Genomic DNA, 27,311 nt, shown 5'->3' with positions numbered 1-27,311 from the left:
GGTTGCAGTTAATAAAGAGAAACCCATGACTAAGAGATAAAAGTTTCAATGTGAAGTTGTCCATAAATGCTGCTGCTAAAGGTATTGACCTCAGTCCTTGATCTAAAAGGGAGACTAGTAACCTAGGTTTCGTAAGCAGTGGCAAAATTTAGTGGCAATATAGGTAAATAAGGGAGGAATTTTTATGTCTTTAGCAGCAGTGAACTGAAACTGATTATAACCAACCTGCTGCCATTGATAAAAGGCCTATTTGTCCTTCAGCTTGTGAAAATAACCCCAATTCTTTTTTTCAGATGGTAGGTAAGATGTGCTATTGGTGTATAATCGAGAGAAAGAAAAAGTGGTTGCAGAAAGACATGTGAGCACTTTTTTTAAAGACATCAGAAAAGTTGATTTGTGAGAAAGTAAGAAAAATATTGAAATTATTAGCAGAGATTTATTTTAAGCTTACACTGAACGAACGACAAATGAAATAAGCTGTTTTAAGGTATTGCAGAGACTAGAAATACGAGCTAGGTTTTATATTAATAGCTCAGGAAAAATTGGCCCTGAAACACAGAATTATTTACCCTGGCTGAAACAACTTCCTACTTTCATTTCCTTTAGGTACCTATATTAGAAGCTTTGTAGCTGAAAAAGTGATATTGCATATGAGGTGCTTTGTTGAAACAATGTGTTTGACATAATGATGCCCACAAATAGGCCAGAATTAGTGGCTATTTCAGCAGTTTGCAGTGGACTGCGGGCTTCCACCTGGGCCCACAAGTTCCTGTTATTCCCAAACTGTGTGCCAGCTGAAAGCACTCTCTGAATATTGATTTACATATTTTTAGAAAGGTATGTGAGTATGTGAGATTATTTCACCCTGACATGGAGAAACATTTCCAAATCCCAGAAATGAGGGGTACTGAAGTCAGCATTTGGTGTAAAAAGCCTTTAAACAAAATACTGTGTTAGGTGCCTGAGGCCCCAAATGCAGCAAATCCAGAACTCGTGGATTTAAGCCCATTTGATATTTGCGCCAACATCTACAGCAAGTGCCACCACCGCTGAGACTGATTAGCCTCTGTCAGCTTGCTCAGTAGCTTGGTTGTAAGCATTTATTTTTGTTACGTTAGAAACTGTATATAGGCTGGAAGGTACAGGGACCCATCGCAGGTGTGAGCAGGTCCATGCCTGCGCAGTCCAGCAGTGGCCCCAGGTGGGTGACGCCGACCTGTGGGCTTTTGCCCAGGGAACGTGGCCCGGTGTATATATAGCATTTTGTTCTTCACTGCGAATGGCACAACACAAGCGATTTCCAAAGAAGTCATTTTTGTCATCGCCTTTGATGTGAATACTTATATGGTAAGGACAACTAGTAGCAATTCTGATTTTTTTTTCCTTGTTATTACATAAAATTTGCTTCTATTTAAACCTTAGTCTCGACTTGTAACAAAGCATGAAGTTAAAATGGTAAATCCCTCAGAAAAAGCCAATGGAAAAGTGGGCCATTTTAATTGCTTCTAACATTTAAACAGTAGAAGAGATTGACTGTCACCATCTCCTGAAAATAAGCACCTACCTTCGGAGAACGGCTGTAAGTTTTGCTGCTCATACACTTTACTTTTTGAGTACTGCAAAGGAATTTTTCCCAGTATAACCGTGCATATATCTGCACATAGCCTTTACCATATAGCATAATAATACTCTGCACAGCTTTCACAGAGTATAATGATAATAAAATTACTCTGTTTACATGTGCTTTCATTATTTTGTAGCAGGAAAATTGAAGCAATATAAATTCATTTTTATAGTGGTTGGTGTCAGTTAATACATTGTTCTTCCAGAAGTAATGTATTGTAATATAAATTTCCCATTAAGTTAGTGTAGAACAAGGTTTAGGTGACACTATTTGTGAATAACAATTTATTTGTGACTGTGACATAATTTAATGCAAATGCATTGCTCTAAAATGAATTGGTCTGACATAAGATTGATGCTTGGTACTTTTCTTATGCATAGTATTGATAAAAGTCCACTATCCCACAGGTATATAGAACAAAAGATTATCAGCTATTCACTATATGAATATATAGCTTCATCAAAAGGAGATGCATGTAAATCGTGGAAGAAGAGCTTGTGATGTTTCCACTGTAAAACCTTGCTGAAATTCCCTTTGAATTTGTTTTGTGTCACTTTTATATACAAGTACATTTTATGTTGTATACTTTTTAATAGGAAAAATGATACTTTTTTTTTTGCTTAAGTTCAAAATCTCTTCTGAAACCCATACAGTTAAACTCACCTGAAGGATTTCCCTTCTTCAGATAAGTGTAAATAGTTATGTGTTGGAAGTTTAGCACAGAATAATGCATGTGAAAGGAAAAGTGTTTACTGTTGTTGTCACTGAGAGAGACTGGGGTCACACTTTACAAGGTCAGCAGATGGAAAGAAAATCAATGGGACCAGAATCTTTTTAAAGAGAGGGTGCAGAGGCCAAAAGGTCCGAGTCCAACTCCTCTAGCAGCTACTTACACTTTTTGAATTATTCAGACACCTGGTCATTGATAGGGAATCTTAAGCAAAGTACTTCACCTTAATATACACTTGTAATAGTCTTGAGTGTTTTGATTTAGTATAGACTGTCCGTAAGTTCAAGGAGAAGAGCAAGAGCTCACGTAGGAAGAATGAGAGTTGAGAAGGCAGCAAAGAGGCACTGTGGTGGGCGATGGGGCTTCTGGACATGCACACACAAGGCTGAAGAAAGCCTTTTGGGCTGTTTGTGAGGAAGTTTCCAAGAGCTATTATCAGCACAAGGATGATGTTTACCTGGCTGTTTTTCACCTGAGTCCTTGCTAAATAGTATATAAGAGAGAAGGCTCTTAACACCGCATTGGGAAGGTGAAGTTTAAGGTATTTCTTCAGTCCTTAGAGTCCTGCTGGGAGTTGTAGGGAATAGACAGCAATCGCTGTCTACATGGAGAGATGCAATTTGTATCAGAGTAAAAATTTGTAACAGAGTAGTGTTACCAACAGGTTACCTTGCTGTTGTTCTTTTGTTGGTGGTTTTTTGTTTGCTTGGGGTTTTTTTACTAATTTCAGCCCTCTTAAAATTTCTGTTTGTAACTAATACTGACCTGAGAACAAAGACACAAAATCACAAATGAGGATGTTTAGGCATTATTTGGACTAACCTGACTGATGAATGTGTGGGCCTGCTCACAGATACTCTGTTCTTTAAGCAAATTCCTTTACTTCTGCTTTTCTCCTTCCTCACTTACCTTTGCCCCTTTGGCAAAGCTGTGCAATTAAAAGATGTTTTTACTGTGGTTGAACTGAAAAATGGAAGGGAAAAAATAACTTCAGACCCATCAAAATGAGTCCTTCAAACTAAAATTAATTTATATTCCTTTTTCTAGGCATTTGAACTTTTATTTGTTTCTTTGTTTTAATTCCAGTTGAGCTCTCAAATAATTTAAGCTGATCCCAAGCTTCATTTTTGGTGAATTTGTGGGGCTGGGTGAGGTTTGTTCTCTTTCTCTAGACCCTTGCTCTCTTTTACTTTCTGACCTTATTTTTACTGGGATTCCCAGCAAGCTGCTCATCGCTGTGCTAACTTCTGTTCTTGTGCCCTTCCCATGGCAGTGGGAAGAGAAGCATGAAACTAACTGGGATCATGTAGTTCCAGTCAGTTTAACATTGCTGCTGCTGCCACAAGCAATGAATTTTATGTTGCAGGAGAAGAAAACACAGTCATGCGATGTGATGAGCCTAGAGGCTTCTCCCACTTGGGCATTTAAACAAAAAATGTAGGCGGCTTTATGCAACCCTCAAACATAGAGCCCTGCACCCAGTTTCAATTGAATATGAAACATGTTCTTTAAAAGCACCACGCAAAAAGTATTTTGCAGGATTTTGAGCAATTGTATCTGTTTTCTTTTTACCTCACCTGCTTTAATGTGCTTTAATGTTAAATTTCATATTCTGTGTGCGTGTCCCAGTGCATTCCTCTATTCTCTCCCAAACACAGATGTACATGCACGCGCACACACACACGTGTGCATGCATCATCCAAGCAAAATGTTGTGTGCATCAGGGTATACTTGTACCTCATTTGAGATGTAGAGAAGAAAAACAGTAGAGTATTCCCATGAAAAACAAAGCGTTGCCTACAGCAAGTCTCTCAATGCCACTAACAGCACACAGGGGCTGTCGTGGTGTGTCAGTCTTCATCCACTGCCCAGTTTGTATTGGGACAGTGAAGCAAAGAAGCAATGTATGATTTTAGTTAACTTCTTCTATGTTTTCCTTTGGCAGATGGATGAACAGTTTCTGTGAAGCTCTTATCTGTTTGCTTGTGGGTTTTTTTGACTCCATGAATTTATTATTAAAGTGCCAAATTATGTTGTTTGTACCAAGGGTCAGATCATCATTTATAGCTTCCATGCAGACTGAAATAAATCCCACTATTGGGACAGACCACTCACTCCTTGGTGCTGCTAGCACAGTGCCTGGGACTTCCTTTGATCCAGTGGGTTTTAATTTATTTTTACTCTTTGTAAAACTTCAGTCTGCTTTGATAATTAATACCCAAGAATTGTCATGTTTGAGGCTCACTGAAAGTTATGCAGAAGAAAATAGGCTGATTAAGAAGGGGAGAGAAATATATGTCAATATATTAAATCGAAGTAACATTTTAGCTTGAAAGACTGCAGATTTGGGCAACTTTGGCTTTTGGGGGGGGTGGTGTTTCTTTGGGTTCAGGGTTTCTTCAGGTGCTCTTTTATCCTCATCCTCTTCTTTCAGCATGTGTTCAAACCTAGGTGAGCTGCTGTGATTAAAAAGGAACTGTATTTGTAGGCAAAAATATCTTGTAAGCTGAAATGGGAGATAACTAACTGCTCCCACCTGGTGTTGATGGGATTACCAGGTACTGTGAATCACTCGGGCAAAGAGGCCTGTGGTGACACTTCAGACTTGTTATTACACCAGCGATATTGGTTCCATTTAAAGTAAGAAAGTGGGGTCACCTTAGTGTGGTTCAGTTCCCAGCTTTGAAAATGTATCTTACTAGAAAGATTTGAAGTAAGCAGTTTTGATCCTTCTGCAGCACGAGCACATCAGTGGCTGAAAGAAGGGACAGCTGAGGGGCTGTGTTTGCCCCGTGCCCAGCCCCCCCTTTAAACAAGGATTTTTTTTAAAACAAGAAATCATAAGAAGGGGTGAATGAAAACTATTTTGTAATCATTTCTCTCGTTTGGAAGATGCTGTATAACAGAGGCTCTTCCTTGCCTTTGATTTTTCTTTTTAAAAGGATTTTAAAACCATGTAGTCCTTGTCCTAAGATATGCTTATTACAGAGTTCACTGATGTTCCCTGAAGTTGTAATCTAGCTTGAACTGTTTCCCCTGGCTATACTATGAGACAATTTGACTTTGCATGAAGTTTTGAAAACCATATGTGCGGATAACGTTTCAACTTCATGCTCTTTCCTCACTGTGGATGACAAAATACGCTTTGAAGTGCTTTTTCATACTCTCTACCACTGCCTTTTGCATGCAAATGAATATTAATAAAAATAGGCCCACGCTCACTTTGGGTTTTAATAGGATGTTCTGTCGTCCCTTTAAATTTTCTGTCTCTTGAATTTCCTATTTTTAAAAGTTTTATTTTGTTCGTAGTGCCAGGCCCTATACCTGCCAAGTCGGTGAAAGGAACTCCTTTTGAAGATAAGATCTTCCTCAACTGGAAGGAACCTGTGGATCCAAATGGCATCATTACTCAGTATGAGGTAATCATTAAACAGCTAAAGAGCATAGGATACAGCTAGGAAAGTGCAGTAAGAGGGGTGGCTGTTGATGCTCTGTAGGCAGCTATTCAATTATATGCTGCTTTCATTTACAGAATATGGGATTTTGTGTAGTGATTAGATACTCAAAAATCATAATTATTGTGCATATGTTGTTGGCTGCCCAGCCCTGTCAAGGGGCTTTGGCATGTGAATATAACAATATTACAGTCCACGTGGGAGGTGCTAGTTTTAAAAATCTTGTGTCATTACTATACACCCTTCCAAAAGCCATGACAGCTATGATCTGTGAAATCTTCTTTGTTGGAAGAGAAGGATACATGGAAAGTAAGATGGTTATTAAATTTGGAGCAATGTTTTTAGCTTTGTCAGGTCTTTAGATACCACCCTTCAAGGAAACCTCCATATATGTTCTATTTAAAGTGTATTTAATATATGAACCTTCTGAGGACCTCCACAGGAGGTTGGGAGGAAACAGGAGCTGATCTGAGAAACAAACACCATCCTCTCCAGCACTTCTTTTTAAAGGAACAGACAATACAAATTTGTATACTAGTGAATTATAGGAGGAAGACAAACCAACTAACCAAACAAACCCCTTTAAATCTGTTTGTTTATCTATTTAATGCTAACCAAGTTCTTTAAATAGTGTGGTTAACCCTGGTGGGCAGCTCAGCCCCACGCAGCTGCTCACTCACTCCCCCACAGTGGGATGGGGGAAGAATCAGAAGGGCAAAAGTGTGAGCTCTTGTTTTGTAATCACAGATTGAAAACACAGCACTATACTAGCTGCTGTGAAGAAAATTAACTCCATCCCAGTCAAAACCAGTACATTAAGATACCATCGCAGGCTTTAAATATATTAGCTTGGTTTGGACAGCATTTAAATATAATTATTAGAAGAGGAGAGGGAAATGTATTACAGGAAGTGAAAAATAAAGGGGTTTGGTGGAGATGGGGAGGATGGTGGTGGTGTCCTAACTTAAATAGAACAGTGTAATTTTCCACACGTGAACTAAAATCACAAAGAAAGAGAGATGAAGGGCACCTGCACAGCCTTTCAAGTGAAGCAGACTCTACAATAATACACATCAAGTCCTCATGGTATCCTCAATAAAGCTGGGTAGCTAGATGAGCATGGGTCTTTTGTTTCCCTTGAAGCCAAGATAACCTAATCCCCTTGTGCCAAAAACTGTAACAATTGTTACAAAAATAATTGTTTTCACAGGTCAGCTATAGCAGTATACATTCATTTGATCCTGCAGTTCCTGTCGCAGGACCTCCACAAACCGTGTCAAAGCTGTGGAACAGCACACACCATGTCTTCTCACACTTGCATCCCGGTACTACTTACCAGTTCTTTATACGTGCAAGCACTGTTAAAGGGTTTGGACCAGCAACCACAATCAATGTAACAACCAACATCTCAGGTAAAAACAAAAAACAACAGTTAAAAAAAAAGGAAGGGTGGGTGGGTGTGAATCTTCTGGGGATTTTTTTGTAAGGCTTGAAAAATCATTAAATGGGAAAGAAACCCCCCCCCAAAGAAATCCTGTCATGTTGTGAAACTGTATTACTGAAAATGTTTCGGAGAGTATTTGCCAAACAGTAGCATAAGTTTGTGGATAAATCCTTGCATGAGGTGGAAATTGCACACCTGTAGTTGTTAACTGTTTGATTTTTGTGTAATCTTGTACTTTCATCTAAAGATTTTGGAGTGCTGTATAAACCTTAACTAATTAATCCTTACAGCACTCCATAGGTCACTAAGTACTGTATTTGTTTTGTAGATTAGTAAAGTCAGATGCAGAAAAGTAACTGACGTACTCAAGGTGACACCACTTAGCAGCACACAGCTGTAACAGAATTGGGGCAGTTGGGAGAAAGTGTGAATTTATTTTGCCCGATTCCTATAGGTCTGCTTCCTTGTGCCTTTATTCACTTACTGCAATGCGCCAGAATTGACACTATTCATCTTAATAATGCACTGCAAACTCTAGAAGAAAGTAATGTCAAGTGGAATGCTTTAGTATTTTTATTTTCTTAAATTTCAGTATCATTCTCAAAAAATATGATAGTAGCTTATGCAGTAGATAGCAGAAGATAAGTCAATGCTATATCTAGAGAGACTGTTGATTTTATGACATGGCGACTTCACAGCTTGGCAGAGATCAAAAACATCAGTCATTTAGAAATTCAAACAGCACAAAGCAGGCTCTTTTCCTTATTATCTGCCATAATGAAACTTACATTATCCTGTAAAGGGAAGTCAGTAAAGTATTGGAACACCCTACCATTTCTATAGGAAACTACTCATGTAGTTTCCTCATCTAGTTCTCAAAAACATGCACATAAATCAAAATGTGAGAAAATTCAAGGCAGAGCTCCTTGAATTATATAGCAAGTGAAATTCTGTAGTTGTTGTAGTTAACTGAACAATTTGTTGAATTCCATCCCAGCACATAAGCACTAGCATTCCTCATACCCCAGCCCCTTCAAAAAAAACCAACCATACCACACAAAAAAAAAAAAAGAAATTACATGTTCTGTTCTGTTTATCTCGCTATTAGGTTGTTTTGAAGTCTAGTGTTTTATTCAGGTTGTTTTAAGGTTCTTTTGTTTCTTCAGAACAAATTCTTGTTCATAAATGTTCAGGGAAAATGGTGGTGTAGTACTTGCATATTTGTCTTCTAACCTCTTTGTAGGAGAAAAAAAAATAAATATCTAATTTCTTGCTAGCATGTGTGTCCCCCAGATGTTTCAGTATTTTGAGAAATAAGCACCTCAACATGTATGGATTATTTAACACTACAATGTGTTCAGGCTTCTTTAGATGTGCCCTCTTTTTCCACCCAGAAATTTTGTCCAGAATCCAGTCTACCACACTTCCTAGACACAGTATGGGTCGTCTGTTAGTTAGCAAAACATGGTTAATGGAAAGCTTAAAGGCAGGCTGTGACACCCTTCGTATCTGAATTTCAGACTGGGTTTTTTTCATCATCTTGCTTTGTACTGAACTGTTCTCTGGTTTTGCTCTGTATAACGGATACTTTTTATGAAGCAACACGTTTCAGGAAATGCTAGCTTTATTTTCATAAGGGGTGAAATTATTCCTTTTAACCAAGCTTACAAGTGGTTGCCGTGATCCTAGTAAACATGGTGTGAACAGTAATTTATAACTGAACATTGAATGAACATTATTACTATAAAGTAATAGTTCCTGAAATAAAAACAAGTTTTGTGCTCATCTAGAATCTGGGACTGATGAACCAAGGCTTTTAACCTTTCAGTGATCTTCTATCTATTGATATATTATTGTAAAATTATTATGACTTAAATGATTGACATCCTGCTAGGAAACACCTTTTTTGTGAAAGTTCATTTTGAAATACAAAGGCATCATTAGTAATTTTATAAAGATAGAGCCATATTAAAAAAACAACAACATGCAGATAGTTTTCAAGCTTGTTAAAGATTAGTAGTTAATAGAAATCTATTATTTTCTGAATCACAGAAAATCCTGTTTCTTACCTTGCACTAGAGGTGAAGTCAGCAACAGTATTACCAATGAGGACTGTAACAGGCTTGTGGCAGCACATTAAAGTCAGATGGTTGAAGTAATCACCAACACCAGCCATCCAACCCATAACAAATATTTCTTCCACGAAGGGCTGACATCCAGTTCATCAGTGAATCAGTTCCTGAACTGCTTCTGGTCTTGACTTTGATTTTGTTATTTCTTAATACCCTGGGCTGAAAACTGCAGTCGTTCAGAAACTGATTAATGAGCAGCTTGGCCATCCATTGTTAGAAACAGAAGGAGAAATGGGCATGGGAAAAGACTACCCCATCCAGTTCTAGTCCACAGATGCATATCTATCCAAGCTCAATTTTCCTGCACTCTGGTCTCTCATGACATTTAAGAGGAAATGTGAAAGGTTTTTCAATTGTTGGAGGAGCAAAAAGAGAGATGGTAGAGGTTGGGTCTTCGAGATGGTGAATATTGTTGTTTGTAAGGTAGAAAGAGTGAGGCCAAAATGGGATTTTGTACTCTTAGGGTTTCTTGCAAGTCACCTCCTCCCTCTATTTCTGTCCTTCTTGAAAGAACCTGTTTAACTTGATAGGTATCATGATTTGAGGGGGTGCAGTTAGGGATGGGGTTATCAATTGTTGGTGAAGTCCTATACAGGCTCTAGTAAAAAATTATGCCTGACTGGAAAATCATTTAAAAAGACTTACGTAGCTGGTGAAGATTGTGGCTCTGTACTACATTGCAAACAGCCACAGTCTCATGAAAGTTCAAAGTATTTTCACTGATTTGCTTCTTGTTCTTTTCCTTCCCACTCAACATTAATCAGCTCCGGCTTTACCAGACTACGAAGGAGTCGATGCATCTCTCAATGAAACTGCTACTACAATAACTGTACTCTTGAGACCGGCACAGGCCAAAGGTGCACCTATCAGGTAAAAAAAAAATTAAAAATAAAATTTAAAAAAAAAAAAATCAAGAAGAGACTTTTTTAGTTGATTATATGCTGTCTTGCATCTCATAGAGCTGTTCATTTCCAAGTGATATTCATTTAACGTTGCTATTGTTTTTCTTAGCTAGACTGAGCTTGCCAATAGATCTGTAATTAAAAAGAAAAAATTAGTGGGTTTTTTTGTTTTTTAAAAGATAGTCATGACCTGAATCATCCAGCTGTCTGTCCTGTTTGATTTAGGGTCCTCAGGACCACCTCCTGTTCATTATAATTTCATTTTACTTTCTCACAGTGTCTCTGAAATATGAAGTTGAAAGGTGTTTGTCAGAAAGTGGATTTGAAAATAACACTTCCTCTCCAGTGCTTCACATGAGCTATTCTATAGCATATAGGTATGATTGGAAAATTGGAAGTTCAGAGGAAATGGGAGAATAATAGTGATGAATACAAACTATTTGACCTTTTTCCTCTCAGAGTACTTCTTACTAGAAATCATGTAGCAAGCTATTAAATTTTATTTGGCTTGTCCCATAATTATATTAAAATGTTTCATTTATGTTAACTTTGAGGGGTCTTTCCCTTTCTGCTCTCTATTGAGAGATAATTTAATTCTGTTTGCAAAGATTAGTCCACATCCTGCTCTTTACTTCTACTGGTTAGTGCAAAAATTTTGTGATATGATTTGATTCCATTTGTGTTTTACCGATGTGGCTGCATCAGCAATATTCAGGGACAGGGTTGACTAATTGGGGGTTAATTAGCTACTGAGCATCAGAAGCTTTTCATGTTCTTACCCTTGTGACATTTTAGAGAAATACAGGCTAATGCATTTCATTCTGTGTTACATTAAGTTGGTTACTGTGGGTCAGCTGATGTCAGGTAATGTGCCTGAGCCCTAGAAGTAGAGGAAAATTAACTGTTTCTTAAGTCTGTTTCCATTAAGACGAATGTATGTTTTACGTGGATATTGTGGGGATGAGTCACATACCTATAAGCATTTTTATATGCTCATCATATAGTAACCCATATGATTGATATGGTCAAGTTATTTATTTATATTCTGACATAGAAGATAATGCATATTCATCCCCTTTATAGGAGATATTGATGTGTTATATTCATAAATAAAATGGTAAACCCATACATCATTAGTTTCTGAAAGACTGCCCTGGAGCAAACCTAGGTTTTTGGAGGATGTGAAGAATGATAAAGCATACAGAGCTACCTTCAATACAGGACTTGGATTCTTAAAGTAGGGTTGCTGTTGAATTGATACAGTAGAAACCAGACCTGTGATCTGAAAATGCTACCAAGTTATGCAGATGCTTAAACTCACTATATGCCTTTGTACGTGCTTTTAAAGCCTTCCAGGCATCCTGCTGCTGGCCATATCCAAAGCTGTCCCTGTTTGAGAAATGCAATATCTGTCTCTCATCTAATCCATGCCAAATCCTTTCAGTCTTGTGCCTGGTCCCCTGAGACTGGGGCTGATGCACAGGCTCAGCCAGAGCCCGCCTGCCAGACACCACTGGGATCTGCTGACGGTGGTGCGTGTCTTCTTTACAGCAACTGGTCTGTGGCACATTTGTGCAGACAGCAGTGGGCTCCCACCTTCAGACCCACCACTCACCCCGAGGGGGGTCAGGCTCACATCCCATGTGTGTCTCCTGGGGGGTTTCTTTCGTGAACTGGTACCATGATGGGATGCTGCTAGAGGATTACTCGTCCCATGCTCAGGGAGCTCTGCTTTCTCTGTACTGTACTGGCAGGCGAGTATGTCACCGCAGAGTAAACCTGCAGCACACCACCTTTCCTTACAGCATCCACAGTTCTATGGCATGAGCTGGTGACTCTGGCCTTTGAAGGTGGCAAAAAGGATCTATGTACTAAATGTTAACAGATAGTTTGATAGGGATAGTTTGATAGAGTATCAATAACTGTTGTTTGAGTATGTTCTCAAAAAAGCATACGTCTTTCTTCCTGTCTCCCATCTTCCCTCTCCACTTTAATTTCAAAAACCTAAGAAATTACATGAAATTTCTAACATCAAGAGGCCAGGGAAAGAAGTCCTTCACCATAACCAGGGAGCTGGGGTCTATTCCTAAAACAAACCAGGTGTTTTATTCCTTACTTGGAATGAGGAGCATTCTCCAGGGGAATGCAGAAGACATGGTCCTGTTCCCTTTCCTGAAGTTATGCATATGGCAGTCAGGTACTTTGCAGCAGCTTCTTAATAGGGGAGATAAATGTAGCACACTGAAATTCTGAATTGATTCAATGCATTTCGCTAAACTTTATGATGCATTTTAGTGAAGGTTCAGTCCATCCACACTGCGGTTGTGTTTCTACTACAAGCTGGCTTGCTGCCATAATGAGTGTAGGTGGGAAAAAATGCATCGCTGTGCCTGCAGCAGTGGTTGAGTAAGAGGGACTCGGATGCCTGACACTGAAGAATACAGTTGGTTTTTTGGAAAGGTTTTTTTGCACCCAGTCCTCTAATCACTAGAGCTATAGATGGTCAAAAGATCATTTTATTTAATAGCAGTAGGTCCATGTTTTAAAAAAAAAAAAAAAAAAAAGGGGTAGAAAACAAAAAAAAGCTTAGTCTGATACTCTTCTGCTTTTACAGACAGAATTATACTACGATCAGCTTTTGTTGTACTTCAGCCTCTCCATCAGCACAGCCCCCCAGGAAACAGATGTTCCTTAAGTCAAGTGAAATCTATGTGTGGCTGTCAATCATTTCTTTAAGACACTGCATGCCATAGTTGTCACAGTTTAAACATGACTCCAATCATATCTTCTCTGTCAAGTGTTATCGTGTAATCTCTAGCATTCTTTATGGCCTCCTGAAGTTTTAAACCAAACTACAAACTAGAAATGCAAAGGGAGACAGGGCTGGATGGCTCAGGCTCATGTGAAGTGTGTACCATTTCACCATCAGTCTCATGGATGAGATCCCAGTCAGTAGTGTCAGTGGTGCTTCAGTGATTCATTTGAAGATGTGATTTGTCACTGTAGTTTTTCTGAAGGATCTAACTGAGCACCAGCAAAACAATCTTTTGTTCTCAAATCCTACTGCAGACAAGGATTACAAAGAGCATGTATTGGAATCAGCATAGGCAAATTTTTAATGATGACATTTATTTTATTTGATTGGTAAAGTGTTTTTCTTATACCTCTATATGCAAAATCAAGTTGTTTTCATTTTGCAACAAGACTAATTAAGTGGACCGTGGCAGGGAGCATCTAAAACTTAGTTGTCAGTCGGACTTCCAAGAGCGGGACTTGTAACTTGGGCTGTCAGTCAGTCTGGTACCTGTCAAAGGAGAGGATGCTGTGTCTCCACTAGGCACATAGAAGGAAATCTCTAGCTGGTATTAAAGCCTAGTCAGAATAGGGCTGAAGTATGAAAAATGTGTTCGCTGCTGCCGTACCCCTTTGCCTGAGTTTTTAAGGAGGAGTGAAAAGGAGGATCTTTTGGCAGGAGCCTCCTTCAACTGTAATCATCTTGGTCAATAGGGAGGTACTGTGCACGTTTTCTTAAGTTAAAAAAAAAAAGAGGTTTTGGACATGAAAAATAATTTCTTCGTGCAGTATCTCAGCTGAGGAGCTCTTCACCTGCTGTATCTTCAACATTTTCTCTGCTTACCTGGCTGTCTCAGACAACTGTTTGGCCTTTATGATCCTGACGGCTTATATAACATTATTCTTCAGAATAGCTCAGAATTTATTTTAGTCGTCAGGGAGAAAGAATATTGTCATCTAGGTTTTCCACTCCTCCCACTTTATTTCTCTCTTTTATTCCTTCTTTGCTGTATGGGACGATTGGAAAAAAAAATGGCTATTGTAGGAATTCCCTCAGCTCCAGTGACAAGAAAGCTCTCTCAATAATTGAATTCCCACCATTACATAACAAATGTGTAGAAAACGTAAAATAGTTGAAGCTAGGTTTAGTGATATGTAAAAATGCAAGGATAGGCAGTGTACATAGCCGTTAAACTTTCACTTACAGCCTGATAGCAGACCACATTTGCAGCCAGTGAACGCTCTGCTTTTCAAGTTGCAATTTTAACTTCGGCTTCTTTCTTCACATCTTACAGCAGGGTGACCATTTTGAATGCTATTATGAATACACAGAGTAACAGTGCTGCTTTGGAGACAATGTAGTGTTAGTATATGGGTTTAAACAGATGGTATCACAAAGGGCCTAGAGGTAAATGACTGTATTCCTCCACCTTGTTAGCCTATAAAGTTGCACAAAAAATACTGCCAGATCCCCTTTCCAAAGAGGATAGGCACATCTTTTATTTAAAAAATACTTTGTGAAAATTTAAAAAAATAAATAAATAAAATAAAAAGCCTTGTTGGAGACTTTAAAGACTTTCTATCATTTGCTATTCTTTCTTTAACTAAAAGTAATTGTATAAATAGAGATGACTTCAAATGTGTATGTCTATTTCTTGTTTTCCACATTTTGTAGCTTTTCAGATGTAGGGGCCTGAAAGGCATTATTTCTGGAAACATATTCTATTTAAAAGAGAGCATATTTTATGTAAATTATTTGAAAATTTTTCAGAACATCACATTTTATTGTGATCTCATGCTTAAAATTTTGTCATACCTTTTATATTCAAAAATTACTGCATATTTTTAAAGAATGCTATTAAAAGGGACTTACCTAATATTTAACTCAATATTTAACTCTCATACCCTTCATCTTTGATTTTTCAGTTTCTATTGGTCTCCAAGGAGAATTGCCCCTTTAAAAAGATATGCACCTGTAAAAAAAAAAAAAAAGATGCCTCATTTACCCCTTAGTCTTTAAAATGGGGGGGATTTAACTTGGAAACTGGTGGATCTCAGCTTCTGAGCTGCGTGACAAACCGGGCTGTTCCTGGGGTCAGTTGTCTCCGTCGCGCGCAGATGTTGCACTGTGCTGCCCCTCTCCCTGCTGGCTTTCCCCTCCTAAGTTGGCAGGGTGTCACAGATAACAAGTTTCCCGCTCTCCTGGCACTTCGGAGAGCAGAATTTGTGTCAGACCCAGTTCTTTGGCAGCTCACGAGAGAAGACTGCAGAAGGGAGGGAGCAGTGCCTGTGTTCCCAGTACTCTCCAGTTGTTTGGCTGCCCAGTTTGGGAGTGGTGGTTTTGACCCTGCCTGGGTCCAGTGACAGGCCAGGGAGGGAAGGAATGCCAGTAGTAATTTCTTCCCTTGGGACATTATAAACAAAAATTATTTTTAATATTTTACATCCTGTCAAGTTTGTAAAATAACTATGCTTTTAGGGGTTTTTTTGCTAGTACATTTATTTTGAAGTGTAAAGAAAGATTCTCAGTGCACAGAGGTCTTGTGGAAGTGATTTGTTGGTGCAGGCCACATTAACCAGACATAGTTAATAGATAGTTTACCACAGAAGGTGATTTATAACCAAGCTCAGTTCACAAACAGTTTATGAGAAACAGAGATCCACGGAACTAACTTATCATTTTTTTTGTTTACATTCTTGTTTTTACCTGGAGTTTCAAAAATGAGGTGACTTTATATATTCCTCTTGGACACTTTGAAAGGGAAGAGGCTTTCTTCCTTAATTTTTTAGGTGCTAGGAAAAGGGGATGCTAACTTTTTCTTTAAGCTCAAGAAAGACGTGAAACTAATTTCTTATTTTTTCTTCTCTACTTTCTTCCATTCCCCAGTGTCATACTTCATCTCTGCCACTACAGTTATTGGGTTTTCTGGGCAGTAGCAGCAGAGAAAATTGACAAAATAATTTAATGCTGCTCCATAAGTTCTGAAAAAAGGAGGATTGTCTTTGCCTTTGCCTTTCGGACTCCCTGCAGCAATGCAGTGATGCTTCGAGAACTCTGTTCAATTTTATTTTTTCTGTTTAGAATGCTTTCAAACAAAACCAAGACAGGCAATTCTGCCAGTTTAATTGAATAGCTTCAGGTCTTGTCTACGCATTTAGGCATATTTTCTTACTCATCTTTCATAAGGTCCTCAAATGTATCTGCATATAAATGAGAAATTGTGTACATGTATGCACCTGTGTGTGTATGTGTACATATAGTTCTTAAAACCCAAAAAACTCTTTTTTTCTTTTCTTTTTTTCTTATAAACTGAAGAATTGCCTCCTGCTCTCAGTATGTAAGTTCTGTACTTCTGCAGAACAGAGGAAGCTGGTATGAGTTGGTAACATCCTGCAGTTAGGTAGTTCCCCTAAAGGAGAAAGAAGAATTATAATTACCTGCTCTATTTTGAGCAGGTGATTTTGAAAAGTGACCAAGCCATGGACCATTTCAAAAGAGGTACTGGGAGGTTGGGAAGGTGTTTAAATGGGCCCAATGCCATCTGCTTCAGCAATTTGTAATGTTTTATCATTGACAACTGTAGAGGAATGAGGCAGTCTATTTTGGTGGAATGGACAGATTTCTGTCCATCTGTGCTTATATTACAGCATGTCACTTGTACTTTAGATCTGCATAGCTCCGAGCCAAGATAGAAGCCACAGCAAGGTCAAGAGGTGGAGAAGCCTGTCAGCCCATTCTGTCTCTAATGATATGACAACTGCAAATTGGGCTTCAAGCACAGCCTGGAGGCAGTCATTATGTTGGGCCTTGAAGCTTAGCTTTCTCTAATAATCATTTCAAAGGAAAATGCTAACTTCAGATGCTTCTGATTAGCCAAGAGTTTAATCTATTGTAGTTTAAAGTCAGATTCACTCCTGTGTTTCTTCAAAAGAGAAAAGCCTACAAAAAAAAAAAAATTTTAAAAAATTCAGTGTTAGGAGGTTGTGTATAGATTTGTATGGTTGTTTTTCCTGAAAAAAAAGGATGCTGCTTCTTTCCAACGGCTGAATTAGATAGCTTTGCCATATTTCAAGCCTTTGTTTCTTCTCTGAATCCATGCATCTGCTGTCTTTAACTTTTTCTCTTTCCTTTGTTTTCTTTTTAAGTTTACACAAAGCAATCAGGTTAATAATTTTATGACACTAGAGAATTGACCCTAGCAGGTGACCTTAAAGATATGCTGGTCTTCCTCTGTCTCACTAGTGCCTACCAGATCGTTGTTGAGGAGCTGCACCCACACCGAACAAAGCGAGAAACGGGTGCCATGGAGTGCTACCAGATCCCTGTTACCTATCAGACTGCTCTTAGCGGAGGGTCGCCATATTACTTTGCTGCTGAGCTGCCCCCAGGAAACCTGCCAGAGCCAGCACCCTTTACTGTGGGTGACAACAGGACATACCAGGGTTTCTGGAACCCACCGCTGGCTCCTCGGAAAGGCTACAACATCTATTTCCAGGCCATGAGCAGCGTTGAGAAGGTAAGTGCCAACCACACCTCTCTCCTGGAAGGAGTCAAAGACATGCCCGTGGTTACAATTAGGACTGTCAGAGTCAGACATAGTGGGTGTTGGCAGTGGCACTGCTGTAATCCCTTCTGTGCTGTGACAGCATGGCAGCGTGCCATTCACATTTCACACAGCCCTTGTGTCACAGTAGCTGCTACTAGACAAGAGTTTAATACATCTCATAGTAATCATCTGAGCGAAGTAATTTCAGTGCTGTGACTCTGCCTCCTCTGTAAAAAACATCCACAGTCCTTTCCCCTATTCTCAGTACTTGCACACTTCAGAAGATTAAATTACTGCGGGATGAACAGAATGTGGGCTGCTCAGCTGGCTAATAAAATGTTACAAACTTTTTGAGACTCTCGCACTGAATGTCAGATAAAAAGTAAAAATTTGCTTGAGCAAAAGTAACCCCAGGCCCATGGTGTGTTTACGAGAGCCTTTCTGAAAAGGTGTACTTCAGGATTTCTCCACTGCTGTGCAGTAGTAGAAGTATGGCTGTCACTTACCTTCATTACATCCTTGGTGATTCATTTTTAACTCTGTTGCCGAGTACGGCTGCTGGCTCTGTATGCATATGAAACAGGGAAAAGCACTAGGGAAGGAGGTGCCAGGTGGGAAGAACAACTGTGGCTCAGCAAGCCCTGTGCTATTGCAGTTTTTCCTCTCATAAATGAAAAATGAGGGAGTGGGGAAATGAGCAGTGAGGAGGGAAAATGTGGTAGACGCAGAAGCTTCAGATATTTAAAAATTTAAATTTTTGATTTATAGTTTAGAAAACTGAAGGAAATTACAGTAATATGTCCATAGGAGTCTCCATATGAACTGTCCAGACAGGTCAGAAAGGAACTAGAAAGGACAGCTAGATTGATAGCTGCTGAGACTCATGAGAGCCATCGGAAAGGAGAAGAAGCCGTATTTATCCTTACTTACGTTTGGGTTTCTGCGGTGACTAGTTCTAGCTAACAGGTACCGTTGCCTTGGAGCCTTTTGAAGAAACTCTCACCTTCAACCTATGGTTATGAAAATTGCATGTGCGTTAAGACAGAATGGAGACAAAGCAGGAGCTAATGAAACTTTACTGGAGCTGCTTGAGAACTGGATGCTTTTTCTGATGGAACAGACCATTCCCTCTTTTTAGTTCTTATATATAGACCTGTATAAAGCAAACAAAGCAAAATAAAAGGTAACTGCTAGACACTCATCCATATTTCCCTCACTGGCTACAAATAATTCCCTTTGCTTTTGCTGGCTTCCAGCAGACTAAATTGTAAGGAAATTTGAAATAAATGGCAGGGAAAAGTAAAATAAAAATACTAAATCTACAAAAGTAGATCTTTATTTTGGCTTTTGCATTTTGACAGATAAGTAGAAAATGAGGGAAGAACACATTATTTTATATTTTAACTTGATTTCAGTTTGTGAGAGAGTTTAATCCTAAAATGGTTTTCTCTGGTATGATTTAAAACTTTGGATCAGATTTCTGTTCCTACAGGGATTTAGGGGGAGGTTTTGGGGGGATTGCACTGCATTCTGCTGGGACGGAGATCTAGTGCTTGTAAGATAACCTCTGAGCTGCAGAATATTTAAGCAGGTGCTTTACTATAAACTAGTGGGATCACCATAATAGTCAAGGGAAAGTAAAGGATGCTCTGAAATACACTGTAGGGTTGGGATGAGGGTCTGATAACTGTGATTCTTGCAGACATTTTGAACAAAAGTGGACAAGTAAATTCAGTGACTGGGGAGAATGCTAATTAGGTAAGATTGTATCGATAAATTTTGTGGGGCTTTCATTTAGACTGAAAAATTATCTTCTCGGAACACTTATGGGAAGCCTCAACTCACAGCTTTGCTCATTCTTTACAAGCGGTGTTTACAAAACAGCATCAACATATTTTGCATGTTGCTCGGGAATCTTCAAGAGGAGAGAGATCCTGGGGGATGTATTCAGGAATGGAGTGCTGGGGGGTGCCGGACTAGAGGAAGCATATTTTATAGAATGAAACTGTCATTATTATAGTTTCTAATTACATGCTAATATTGTTTGGAGTGATCTAATACAACAGCAGCTGCATCCTCTCGTGCAACCTTATGCTGTTTCAGTATGTTTGCCTTTAAAATGACTGCACATTGTACAAAAAGGTCAGAAAGCCCATTTACGACTGACCCTCATGTGTTCGAGTTGTCAAAACTGTGCATAACCAAGTCATTTCTCTGTTCATTTGTTTCAATTGCTGACCAAACTTCTGAAGGGGAGGGGGGGGGGGGGTGTAAAATACATGCAAATTGTCTTTGCATGTGCAACTTCTTCTGAAGCACATTGCTGTCAAATCACTGTCTTTCCTGGGCAGATTATATAGGTTGTAGATTACCTGTGTCATATGTGAAGGGATACCTGGGCTGCTTCTGCGCTCCTTCCACACTCAGAAGCATGAGGGAGTGATTGCTGATATGTTTTAGGTGACTCTGTTCAAGATTGTCAGGATGCAGCAACACAGAAGTTTGGAGGCAGTGCTGAGCAAATGCACCTTCTTTGCTGCATGGCACTGTTGGAGGTCAACACTGGCTCAGGGTTTCTGTGCCATGACATAAATAGGAGCACCAGTCCTCCCCTTTTCTTCCACTGCACCTTCTCTCTGTAGTCTTATGGCACGATTTGCATTTGATTTGAATAATCCAAAATTTTGCTACATTTATTCTGCCCTGCACCTTTTCTCCCCATTGTTATCCTGGATAGTACAGACCAATGTCTAGGTTTCATGCAGCTTTTGTAAAGGCAAAATCACCCAGCCTCCTCCCCTGCTAAGCCTAGAGCCCTGAGCCACCTTGCTGGGTTGTCCCAGCTGATCAGCAGATCTAGGATGAATTTATGGAGTGGGGAGGGCAAGAAAAAGCAACCTGATCTGACTGTCTTCTTTACTTTTCCCTCCTCAACAGGAAACCAAAACTCAGTGTGTTCGAATAGCTACAAAAGGTAAGAGGTTCGTCCCTCCATGCAAAGTAGCTTTTTTTAATGAAATGTGGCATTTCTATTAAATATTTGAAACAAAGCCAGTACTATCCCTCTATTTTAAACCACTTGATTGTCTTAAAATGTAATGGGATACTGCTTTTTATTCTTTGGTATTGGGCCAAGAGAGTATGGTTCTAGCAATACTCAAAATTTAGACAAAATAAGCACTCCTTTTTTTCCCCTGTCTGTGGTTTTCAAGATCTGTTTTTAGGCTGCTGAAGCATTGCAGGCAGCAGATAGATGGACTGGAGACTAGAAAGCACACTTGGTTAAACTGTCTGTTATGCTAACAATTATTTCCAAGCAGGGGTGGAAATTATTTAAATGAAGGACATGATAGTTAATTTTCCTAAGTAAGAGCTCTTAGTGTTAGCTAGACATAGGGGAGGGTTGATTTGAGGAGGGCTCATGTCTTTGATAGCAAGCGAGGCCCAGGGCTAAAGCTGACTGCATAGCTGTGAGAATAAATCATATTGACCCCACATACAGCGGGTTAATCACATACCGCTTACTCAAAAATGCTGTTTCATCTTCAAATGAGGACTTAGTTGTTCTGCTTACTGTTAACTCTTGCTTTGACTGTATTTATAGCCATTCATTTTGGTTGCTTGATTCTGTCAACATGAGAGTTGTTTGGTAGACTCTAGCCTTATAAACATGGAAGGAACTTACAATTGCTGAAAGAGTACTCTGCAGAGGCCCAGCACTATTTACATTGTCTCTTTCTAATTGCACATTGATATGCAGTATAAAAACAACTTTAGATATGACCAATCAGGCATTTAAAGTACTGCGGTGGCATGTCAGCACCATTTTTTCAATTCCTGCTTTCAATTTAAAACTCGTTCCAGTTAAAAGTAGATGCCTCTAATGAGGTGGCAGCAACCAAAGGTTTTCTTAAGAAAGTGAAAAATAAAATGTACTTCTCAAGACATGTTAATATTTTCGTCAAGTGAGGTAAGCTAATAAAAACAGGAAATTAAAACTGTGAGCTAAGTCTTCTGTGAAAAGTACATCGGCATATCTTTCTTATGTTTACCTGGCAAGATTAAATGTTTGAATTAAAATATATTTGCATAAACAAATAATTATGTACCACAAGCATGTATTGCTAGGATTTGAGTCAAAGGAGAATCTTGAAAGGCTCAGAAATAACCTAAAATATTGCAGGACTGAGGAAGGGGAAAGCAGTGGTCTCTCTCATCATAAATATTCTGGATAGTAAAAACAGGGAAGCAATTCACCTGGCTTATGAGGAAATTAATTTTACTTAACCATACTCAGTTCACGGATCTCAAAGCAATGTTCATGGAAGCAATAGTCCTGTTGATGGTTGCTTGTATGCCTTCCTCTGCCATAACAGTCATGTTCACCCCAATGGCTGTAGTCTGAAGGAAATGGGAAATGAGTAGCAGGTTTCTTACCTTTGTGCCATAAATCTTGCCTTTGCCACTCTGGCTAAAGACACGTTTTCCTGTGTAACTGCTTTGCCTGATATGTCAGTACTGTATGCTTTGAATGGGGAACTGAAAACAAATATGTTTTCTCTGACTTTATTTTAATTGATAGATGTGAAATGTGGGGGGAAGCAACATTAGGAGCAAATGCTTTCTCTTGCTCTGAAGGAATGCATTTAATAGGGCATCATCAATTCAAGTCACGTACATTCACACGTCTCAAATGAGTTATACTGGTATTCTAAATCATTTTCAGAAAGCTGATACTGAAATCTTTTCCCATGTTTTCATTGTAAAAATAATACCATGATTTGTTGTGCTTGAAGAAAAGTATACTCTAATATATTGCTTTATGTATATGTTCATCTGGTTATGCTGATTTTTTTCGTAGCGTGTGAATTTGCTCACCTTACCTAATACACCCCAGTAAAGCTAACGTACCCTTTTAAAATCAAGCAAATTGTCTAAACTATATATTCAGTTATAAAAGTAGTGTGTAGTTCTGTGTCATCTCCTGTGACTTGAAGCAGCCTACAGCTGGCCAAACTGAATTTTGCCTTGAACATGTTGACAGGGCATTAAAAATCATAAAGAGCTGGGATGGAAGGAGGGGGTGGGGGGGGACACACCATGAAAGGTGCACGTAAAGACAAGACAAAATTTCTCTGGTAGTGAAGTTCAGTATTACCAGCAAAGGTACTTTCTCATTTTTATCCCATTCAAGGATATGGTGTTATCTGCTGTGTATATTCACACCAATAAGAGGTAAAGATGGAAAAAAATATGGTACTGATGTCATGGCTTGGTCCTGGAGAAGTTCATATCCCTGAAATTATAATCTTGATAATTTAACTTCCTTTGATGTGTCATTTCTCTGACTAATTTTTTGTTTGCTTGGCCAGTTCCCATTAACATCATTTACATGTATTTTAATGCATAGGGGTTTTGCACATATCATTCCTGTAGGTTGCCTTCTACCATTGAGAACTGATGGAATAGTTTGTTTATTGGTGTCAAACTAATGAAAGTCAGCAAATTTAAATTGAAGCACTCTTACCTTTTCAGTCCATATATTCCAGGTGCAATGTTCTTGTGCGCTTCTGATAACAACATGCACTGAAGTGTGAACTCATCTAAAAGATGGTGCCAAATTATGACTAAAGTATGTTGCTGCTTTTGGTGTGTCTTGAAAAAATGTTTTGAGAGTAAGCTGAGAGGCTTACTAGTGTCTAGTGTATTAAAATACACTGAGTTAATTTTTCATGGAAGAAAATACTGGAACAGCCCAGATTAAAAAGGAGTCTCCTAGGCAGTTCCTGTGTAGTTGCAGCTGAAGGATGAATGCCAGAGTGGTTCTTTGATGGCCCTGATTTAGGGTAATAATAGGATTCCCCCTTTATCTGGACACCTATTTCCACAAAACTTGTAAGAATTTAATGACTTTGTGACTGTTGCCCTTGTGCAGATTGGACTGAATTGGCCAAGAGAGTGCCAAGTTATTAGATGTGGTGAGAGACTATGAAAGTTGCACATGTGTACACAGTCTGTTCACGTAAGCTTTGATTCTTGAGGAAACCAGGCTAAGAATAATTCCTTGTGATGCAGATGGTGGGTAGAACATACCTAAAACACCATTTCCATTAAAAGTGTAGCCCAGAAAATGTATGAACTGTGAACGATATTAATTCCTTGGATACTTTTAGCCAGTATTGCCTTCCTTTGTCAACCTGAATTCCCTTCCCATTCAGATCCTCCTAGTAACCAGTGGTCAGCATCAACTGAAACAAACAAACAAACAAACAAAACCAAAAAAACCCAAAACAGTTAATTGTTCTCTACCTCATTATTTTTTCGAATCTAGGTAGTAGAATTATCCAGTCACTAATAATCTGGTTTCCCACACACAGTAACTGAAGGAGAAAAAAAATCTTGTTTTCTGAAGTGCAGAGAAGGGTACAGAGACTGAGGTAGTAGGTCAGATCTTCATTAGGAATGGAAAGATGGAATTATGCTAGGAAGCATGCGGTATTTGACAGAAAAGTGTTACATCTAATTTCCTAAAGAAAGTTCTCAAACTTCCTAAAACTAATTTGTTAAGGCAGCATTCAACCAGTCCGTAACGTGCTCATATCACAATGAATACCTGATAACTGAACCTGCCTAACCAAAGTATTGCTAGAGGAGTGAGTAAAAGATGTGTGATTCCCATAGCATGCACTTCAGAGTAACACAAGAAGATGATGACTGATCAGTCACATCTTGGAGTTAAGTTTGACTGTGTAAAACTTCGAATGGATTGCCTCTTGCACATGACATTGGCATTTCATTTTACAGTCTAAAATGTTGTCAAATGCTAAGGGAATGAAACCAGATTAACATGGTCAGAGAAGAGTGATGCTTCAAATTGTTTAGTATGTAAATAGACATTTAAGAGGACAGAAGGGACAGCAGAGCTGTTATTAAGCAGAGAATATATGAAGTTTACATTTCTGACAGTTTTTAGGCTGCCAAGTTTGAGGCTAACACTGATTCACATGTATTCTTTTGTTTTGTTTAGGGGACTAGAAAAAAATGTTGAAAATTTTATTAGAAGAAATCTACTGTGGCAGTAAATAAAGAAGTGGTGGGCTTGGCAGCTCTATCCCAAAGTAGTTAGAAGGAATAAACGAAGTCCAAGGTTCCTCACTCTGTGTTTAAAACATGAACTTCTTCACCTCCAAAATTATTTTCCCTTGTGGTTTTCATTTGTATTATTAGTTCAGGCAGTGGAGAACTTCTCTATCTCTATGCACATTTGATTCATACAGATGGATGAAAATGCCATTTGAGTTGATGTGCATCTGGAAGTAATTGTGAAATAGCAGAAAATGACTTTTTAATCTGATTTGAGGAATAAAAAGGTCTGGGTGGTAACATTCCAACTGCAAGTGTGCATTTAGTCCACCATCATTATTGCTCTGAGTTCATTCCCACAGCAGTTGGGGATTGATCCAAGGGCCTTTGATGACAATGGGAGTCCTTCCACTGACATTAATGTGCTTTGGATTAGGTCTTTAGAAGTCATAAATCTGTCTAGACCATAATTATTTCCTTGAAATTGTTCCTGATGATGTTCTGCTCGTAGGGAAATTTGTGAAAGTCAAATCACCTCCTGTAGCAGGATGCTCAGATATGTCTGTTACTGCTTAATGCGCAAATGAGGGAAGATGTCGGATGCTAAATGTATATGAAATGAAGCTTCTCTCACTGTTGTTTTTATGTTTGGATCAATGCTACTACAATGACTTTTAACTGTACCATCATGATATGCACTGGAGACCTAGTGGCAATATAAATTCAAAGAGTAATGCAGATGTTGCCTAAGTCACATCTTTCTTTTCACTCATTCATAGGAAAAAGCTATTAATATGTTTAAACTTCAGTAGTCTTTTGCATAATGTCTTCTATCTCACAAAGAGGAGATTTTAACATACTTGCTGAACTTTCTGAAGATGGAAATAGAATATTAGCGTGGCATATTTTCATCTTTTGTATGTGAAATTGCAGTAGCTCGCCAAGGAACCACATTTGCCAGTCCTGATAACTGATACCTTTGGTTGTAAATAAAAAATTGAATGACTCTTTGATGGAATACTTGATGATGGTTATAAAAAAAAAGCAGTTAACTGAGGGACACCTCTAGATTTCCAGACACAAAAACATATAATGTGGGTATTTTCATATGTGTGAGGAGACTAACAAAATCATGGCATTCAATTGTCAAAACTTCATTTGAATAAAAAGGAATGCAGTGCAACAACAGCATTTACTAGGTGAAGCTACCTGATGGATACGCATGGGACAACAATTTTCAGAGAATGTGTTTCCCATTCTTAGAAGGCATCGAAGAGAAGTACTCTTTTCTGGTTGTTGCTCGACATCTCTGAGAAGTAAGGGTTCCTTCTGAGGGTAACAGCAAAAAACTCTAAATTACCTAATATTTTTTACACTTGTGGCATTGCCTGAGCTGAACCATTTCTTTTAACTGCATCTGAGAATAATTATGATAAGAAGTATTTTCTAGTTACCGGTCCCTTTCCCAAGTCTTCAGGAATACGGGTTTATTACTATGTTTTGAAAGAGTATTTGACTGCTTTTGGTCAGAAAAGTTTCATGGATGAGTAAATCTAGTAAATACAGTTAATAAATCTAATTCCTTTACTACAGAACTTTATTTTTAAATACATTGCTTGGTGAGTAAGTGTATTACATGCAAACATTCTTTTATTAAATTTAGCTTGGTTTTGAAAGCTAGCCTTTTTAAAATCTGTATGTTTATAAGAGGAAACACTAGTGATACATTTCAGTGTTTTTAAAAAATCACCCATTAGAATGAAGACATTTTAAGTCCAAAGATATAATAAATATTAGCTTTCCTTGATTTTGAAATGTTTCAGTATTTCTTTTGGCCTGGATACTTAACAGATTACTTTGTGCAGATGCTATAAGCAGATTGAAATCTTAGGAACTTTAAAGGTTTCCTATAGAATAAGAATTTTTAAAGTAAGAATTCAGGTAGACAATTCTAGTTTGTATTTAAATATTAAGGAAAGAATCTTACATGCTCTAAGTGAAGGATCAGCATCTTGGCATATATGCTTTTTTATTAGGTGCCTAGTTTCTTAGGTCTCTTCAGCTATTATGAATATTATTTCATGAATCAGATTGTGGGCATTGAATGTCTTGCATCCATTGTTAAAGAATATGGAGACATAAAGGTAGAAATCTACTGTTTTTACAAAACCCATTAGACTTCTAACTGCAACAGAAAATCCTTGGTTCCCCTTATAATAGATATGCAATTAAAGTAACCATTAAAATGACCATTTGCTGATAGTGCAGTGTGTTGGGTTTTTTATTTTAGCTCCCCTTTTTTTCTGTTCTTTAATCATTTCTTACTTGGCTTTTACTTATGTCTTTACCTTCTTTGTGTCATTGTAAAATTACAAGTGTTTAGAGAAGGTAAACTCTATCATCACCTGATAGGACTGGGCTCATGAGCCCCTTTTCACACAACCAGCCTGCATCCACTTTCATTTTGTATTGTAATTAACTGTACTGTTGGATGAAATGGCCCTTTGCAATGCCTGGGGTTGAAGGGCGTGTGAGGTGGAACAGGCAGAGATTGCTGCCTCTAACAGTCCATCACAGGCATCTCACGTGCTCGTTTGGCCC

At 38.5% G+C, this 27,311-nt stretch overlaps 1 protein-coding gene across 5 annotated transcripts in view; it reads left to right on the top strand.

Moving 5' to 3' along the window:
- PTPRK (protein tyrosine phosphatase receptor type K) overlaps positions 1 to 27,311 on the top strand; it is a 440,573-nt gene that overhangs the window by 347,938 nt on the left and 65,324 nt on the right. For all 5 annotated transcript variants that reach the window (XM_049800783.1, XM_049800782.1, XM_049800781.1 and 2 more), the window contains exons 9-13: positions 5,664 to 5,773; positions 7,020 to 7,221; positions 10,150 to 10,255; positions 17,324 to 17,597; positions 20,565 to 20,601. In XM_049800783.1, the coding sequence (XP_049656740.1) occupies positions 5,664 to 5,773; positions 7,020 to 7,221; positions 10,150 to 10,255; positions 17,324 to 17,597; positions 20,565 to 20,601 (729 nt within the window). The remainder of the gene's footprint in view (positions 1 to 5,663; positions 5,774 to 7,019; positions 7,222 to 10,149; positions 10,256 to 17,323; positions 17,598 to 20,564; positions 20,602 to 27,311) is intronic.

The sequence above is a fragment of the Accipiter gentilis genome, chromosome 5 (assembly GCF_929443795.1).
Source record: "Accipiter gentilis chromosome 5, bAccGen1.1, whole genome shotgun sequence".
NCBI lineage: Eukaryota > Metazoa > Chordata > Aves > Accipitriformes > Accipitridae > Astur > Astur gentilis.
Note: the sequence above shows the minus strand (reverse complement) of the source record. Positions and strands in the feature narration are given on the sequence as shown.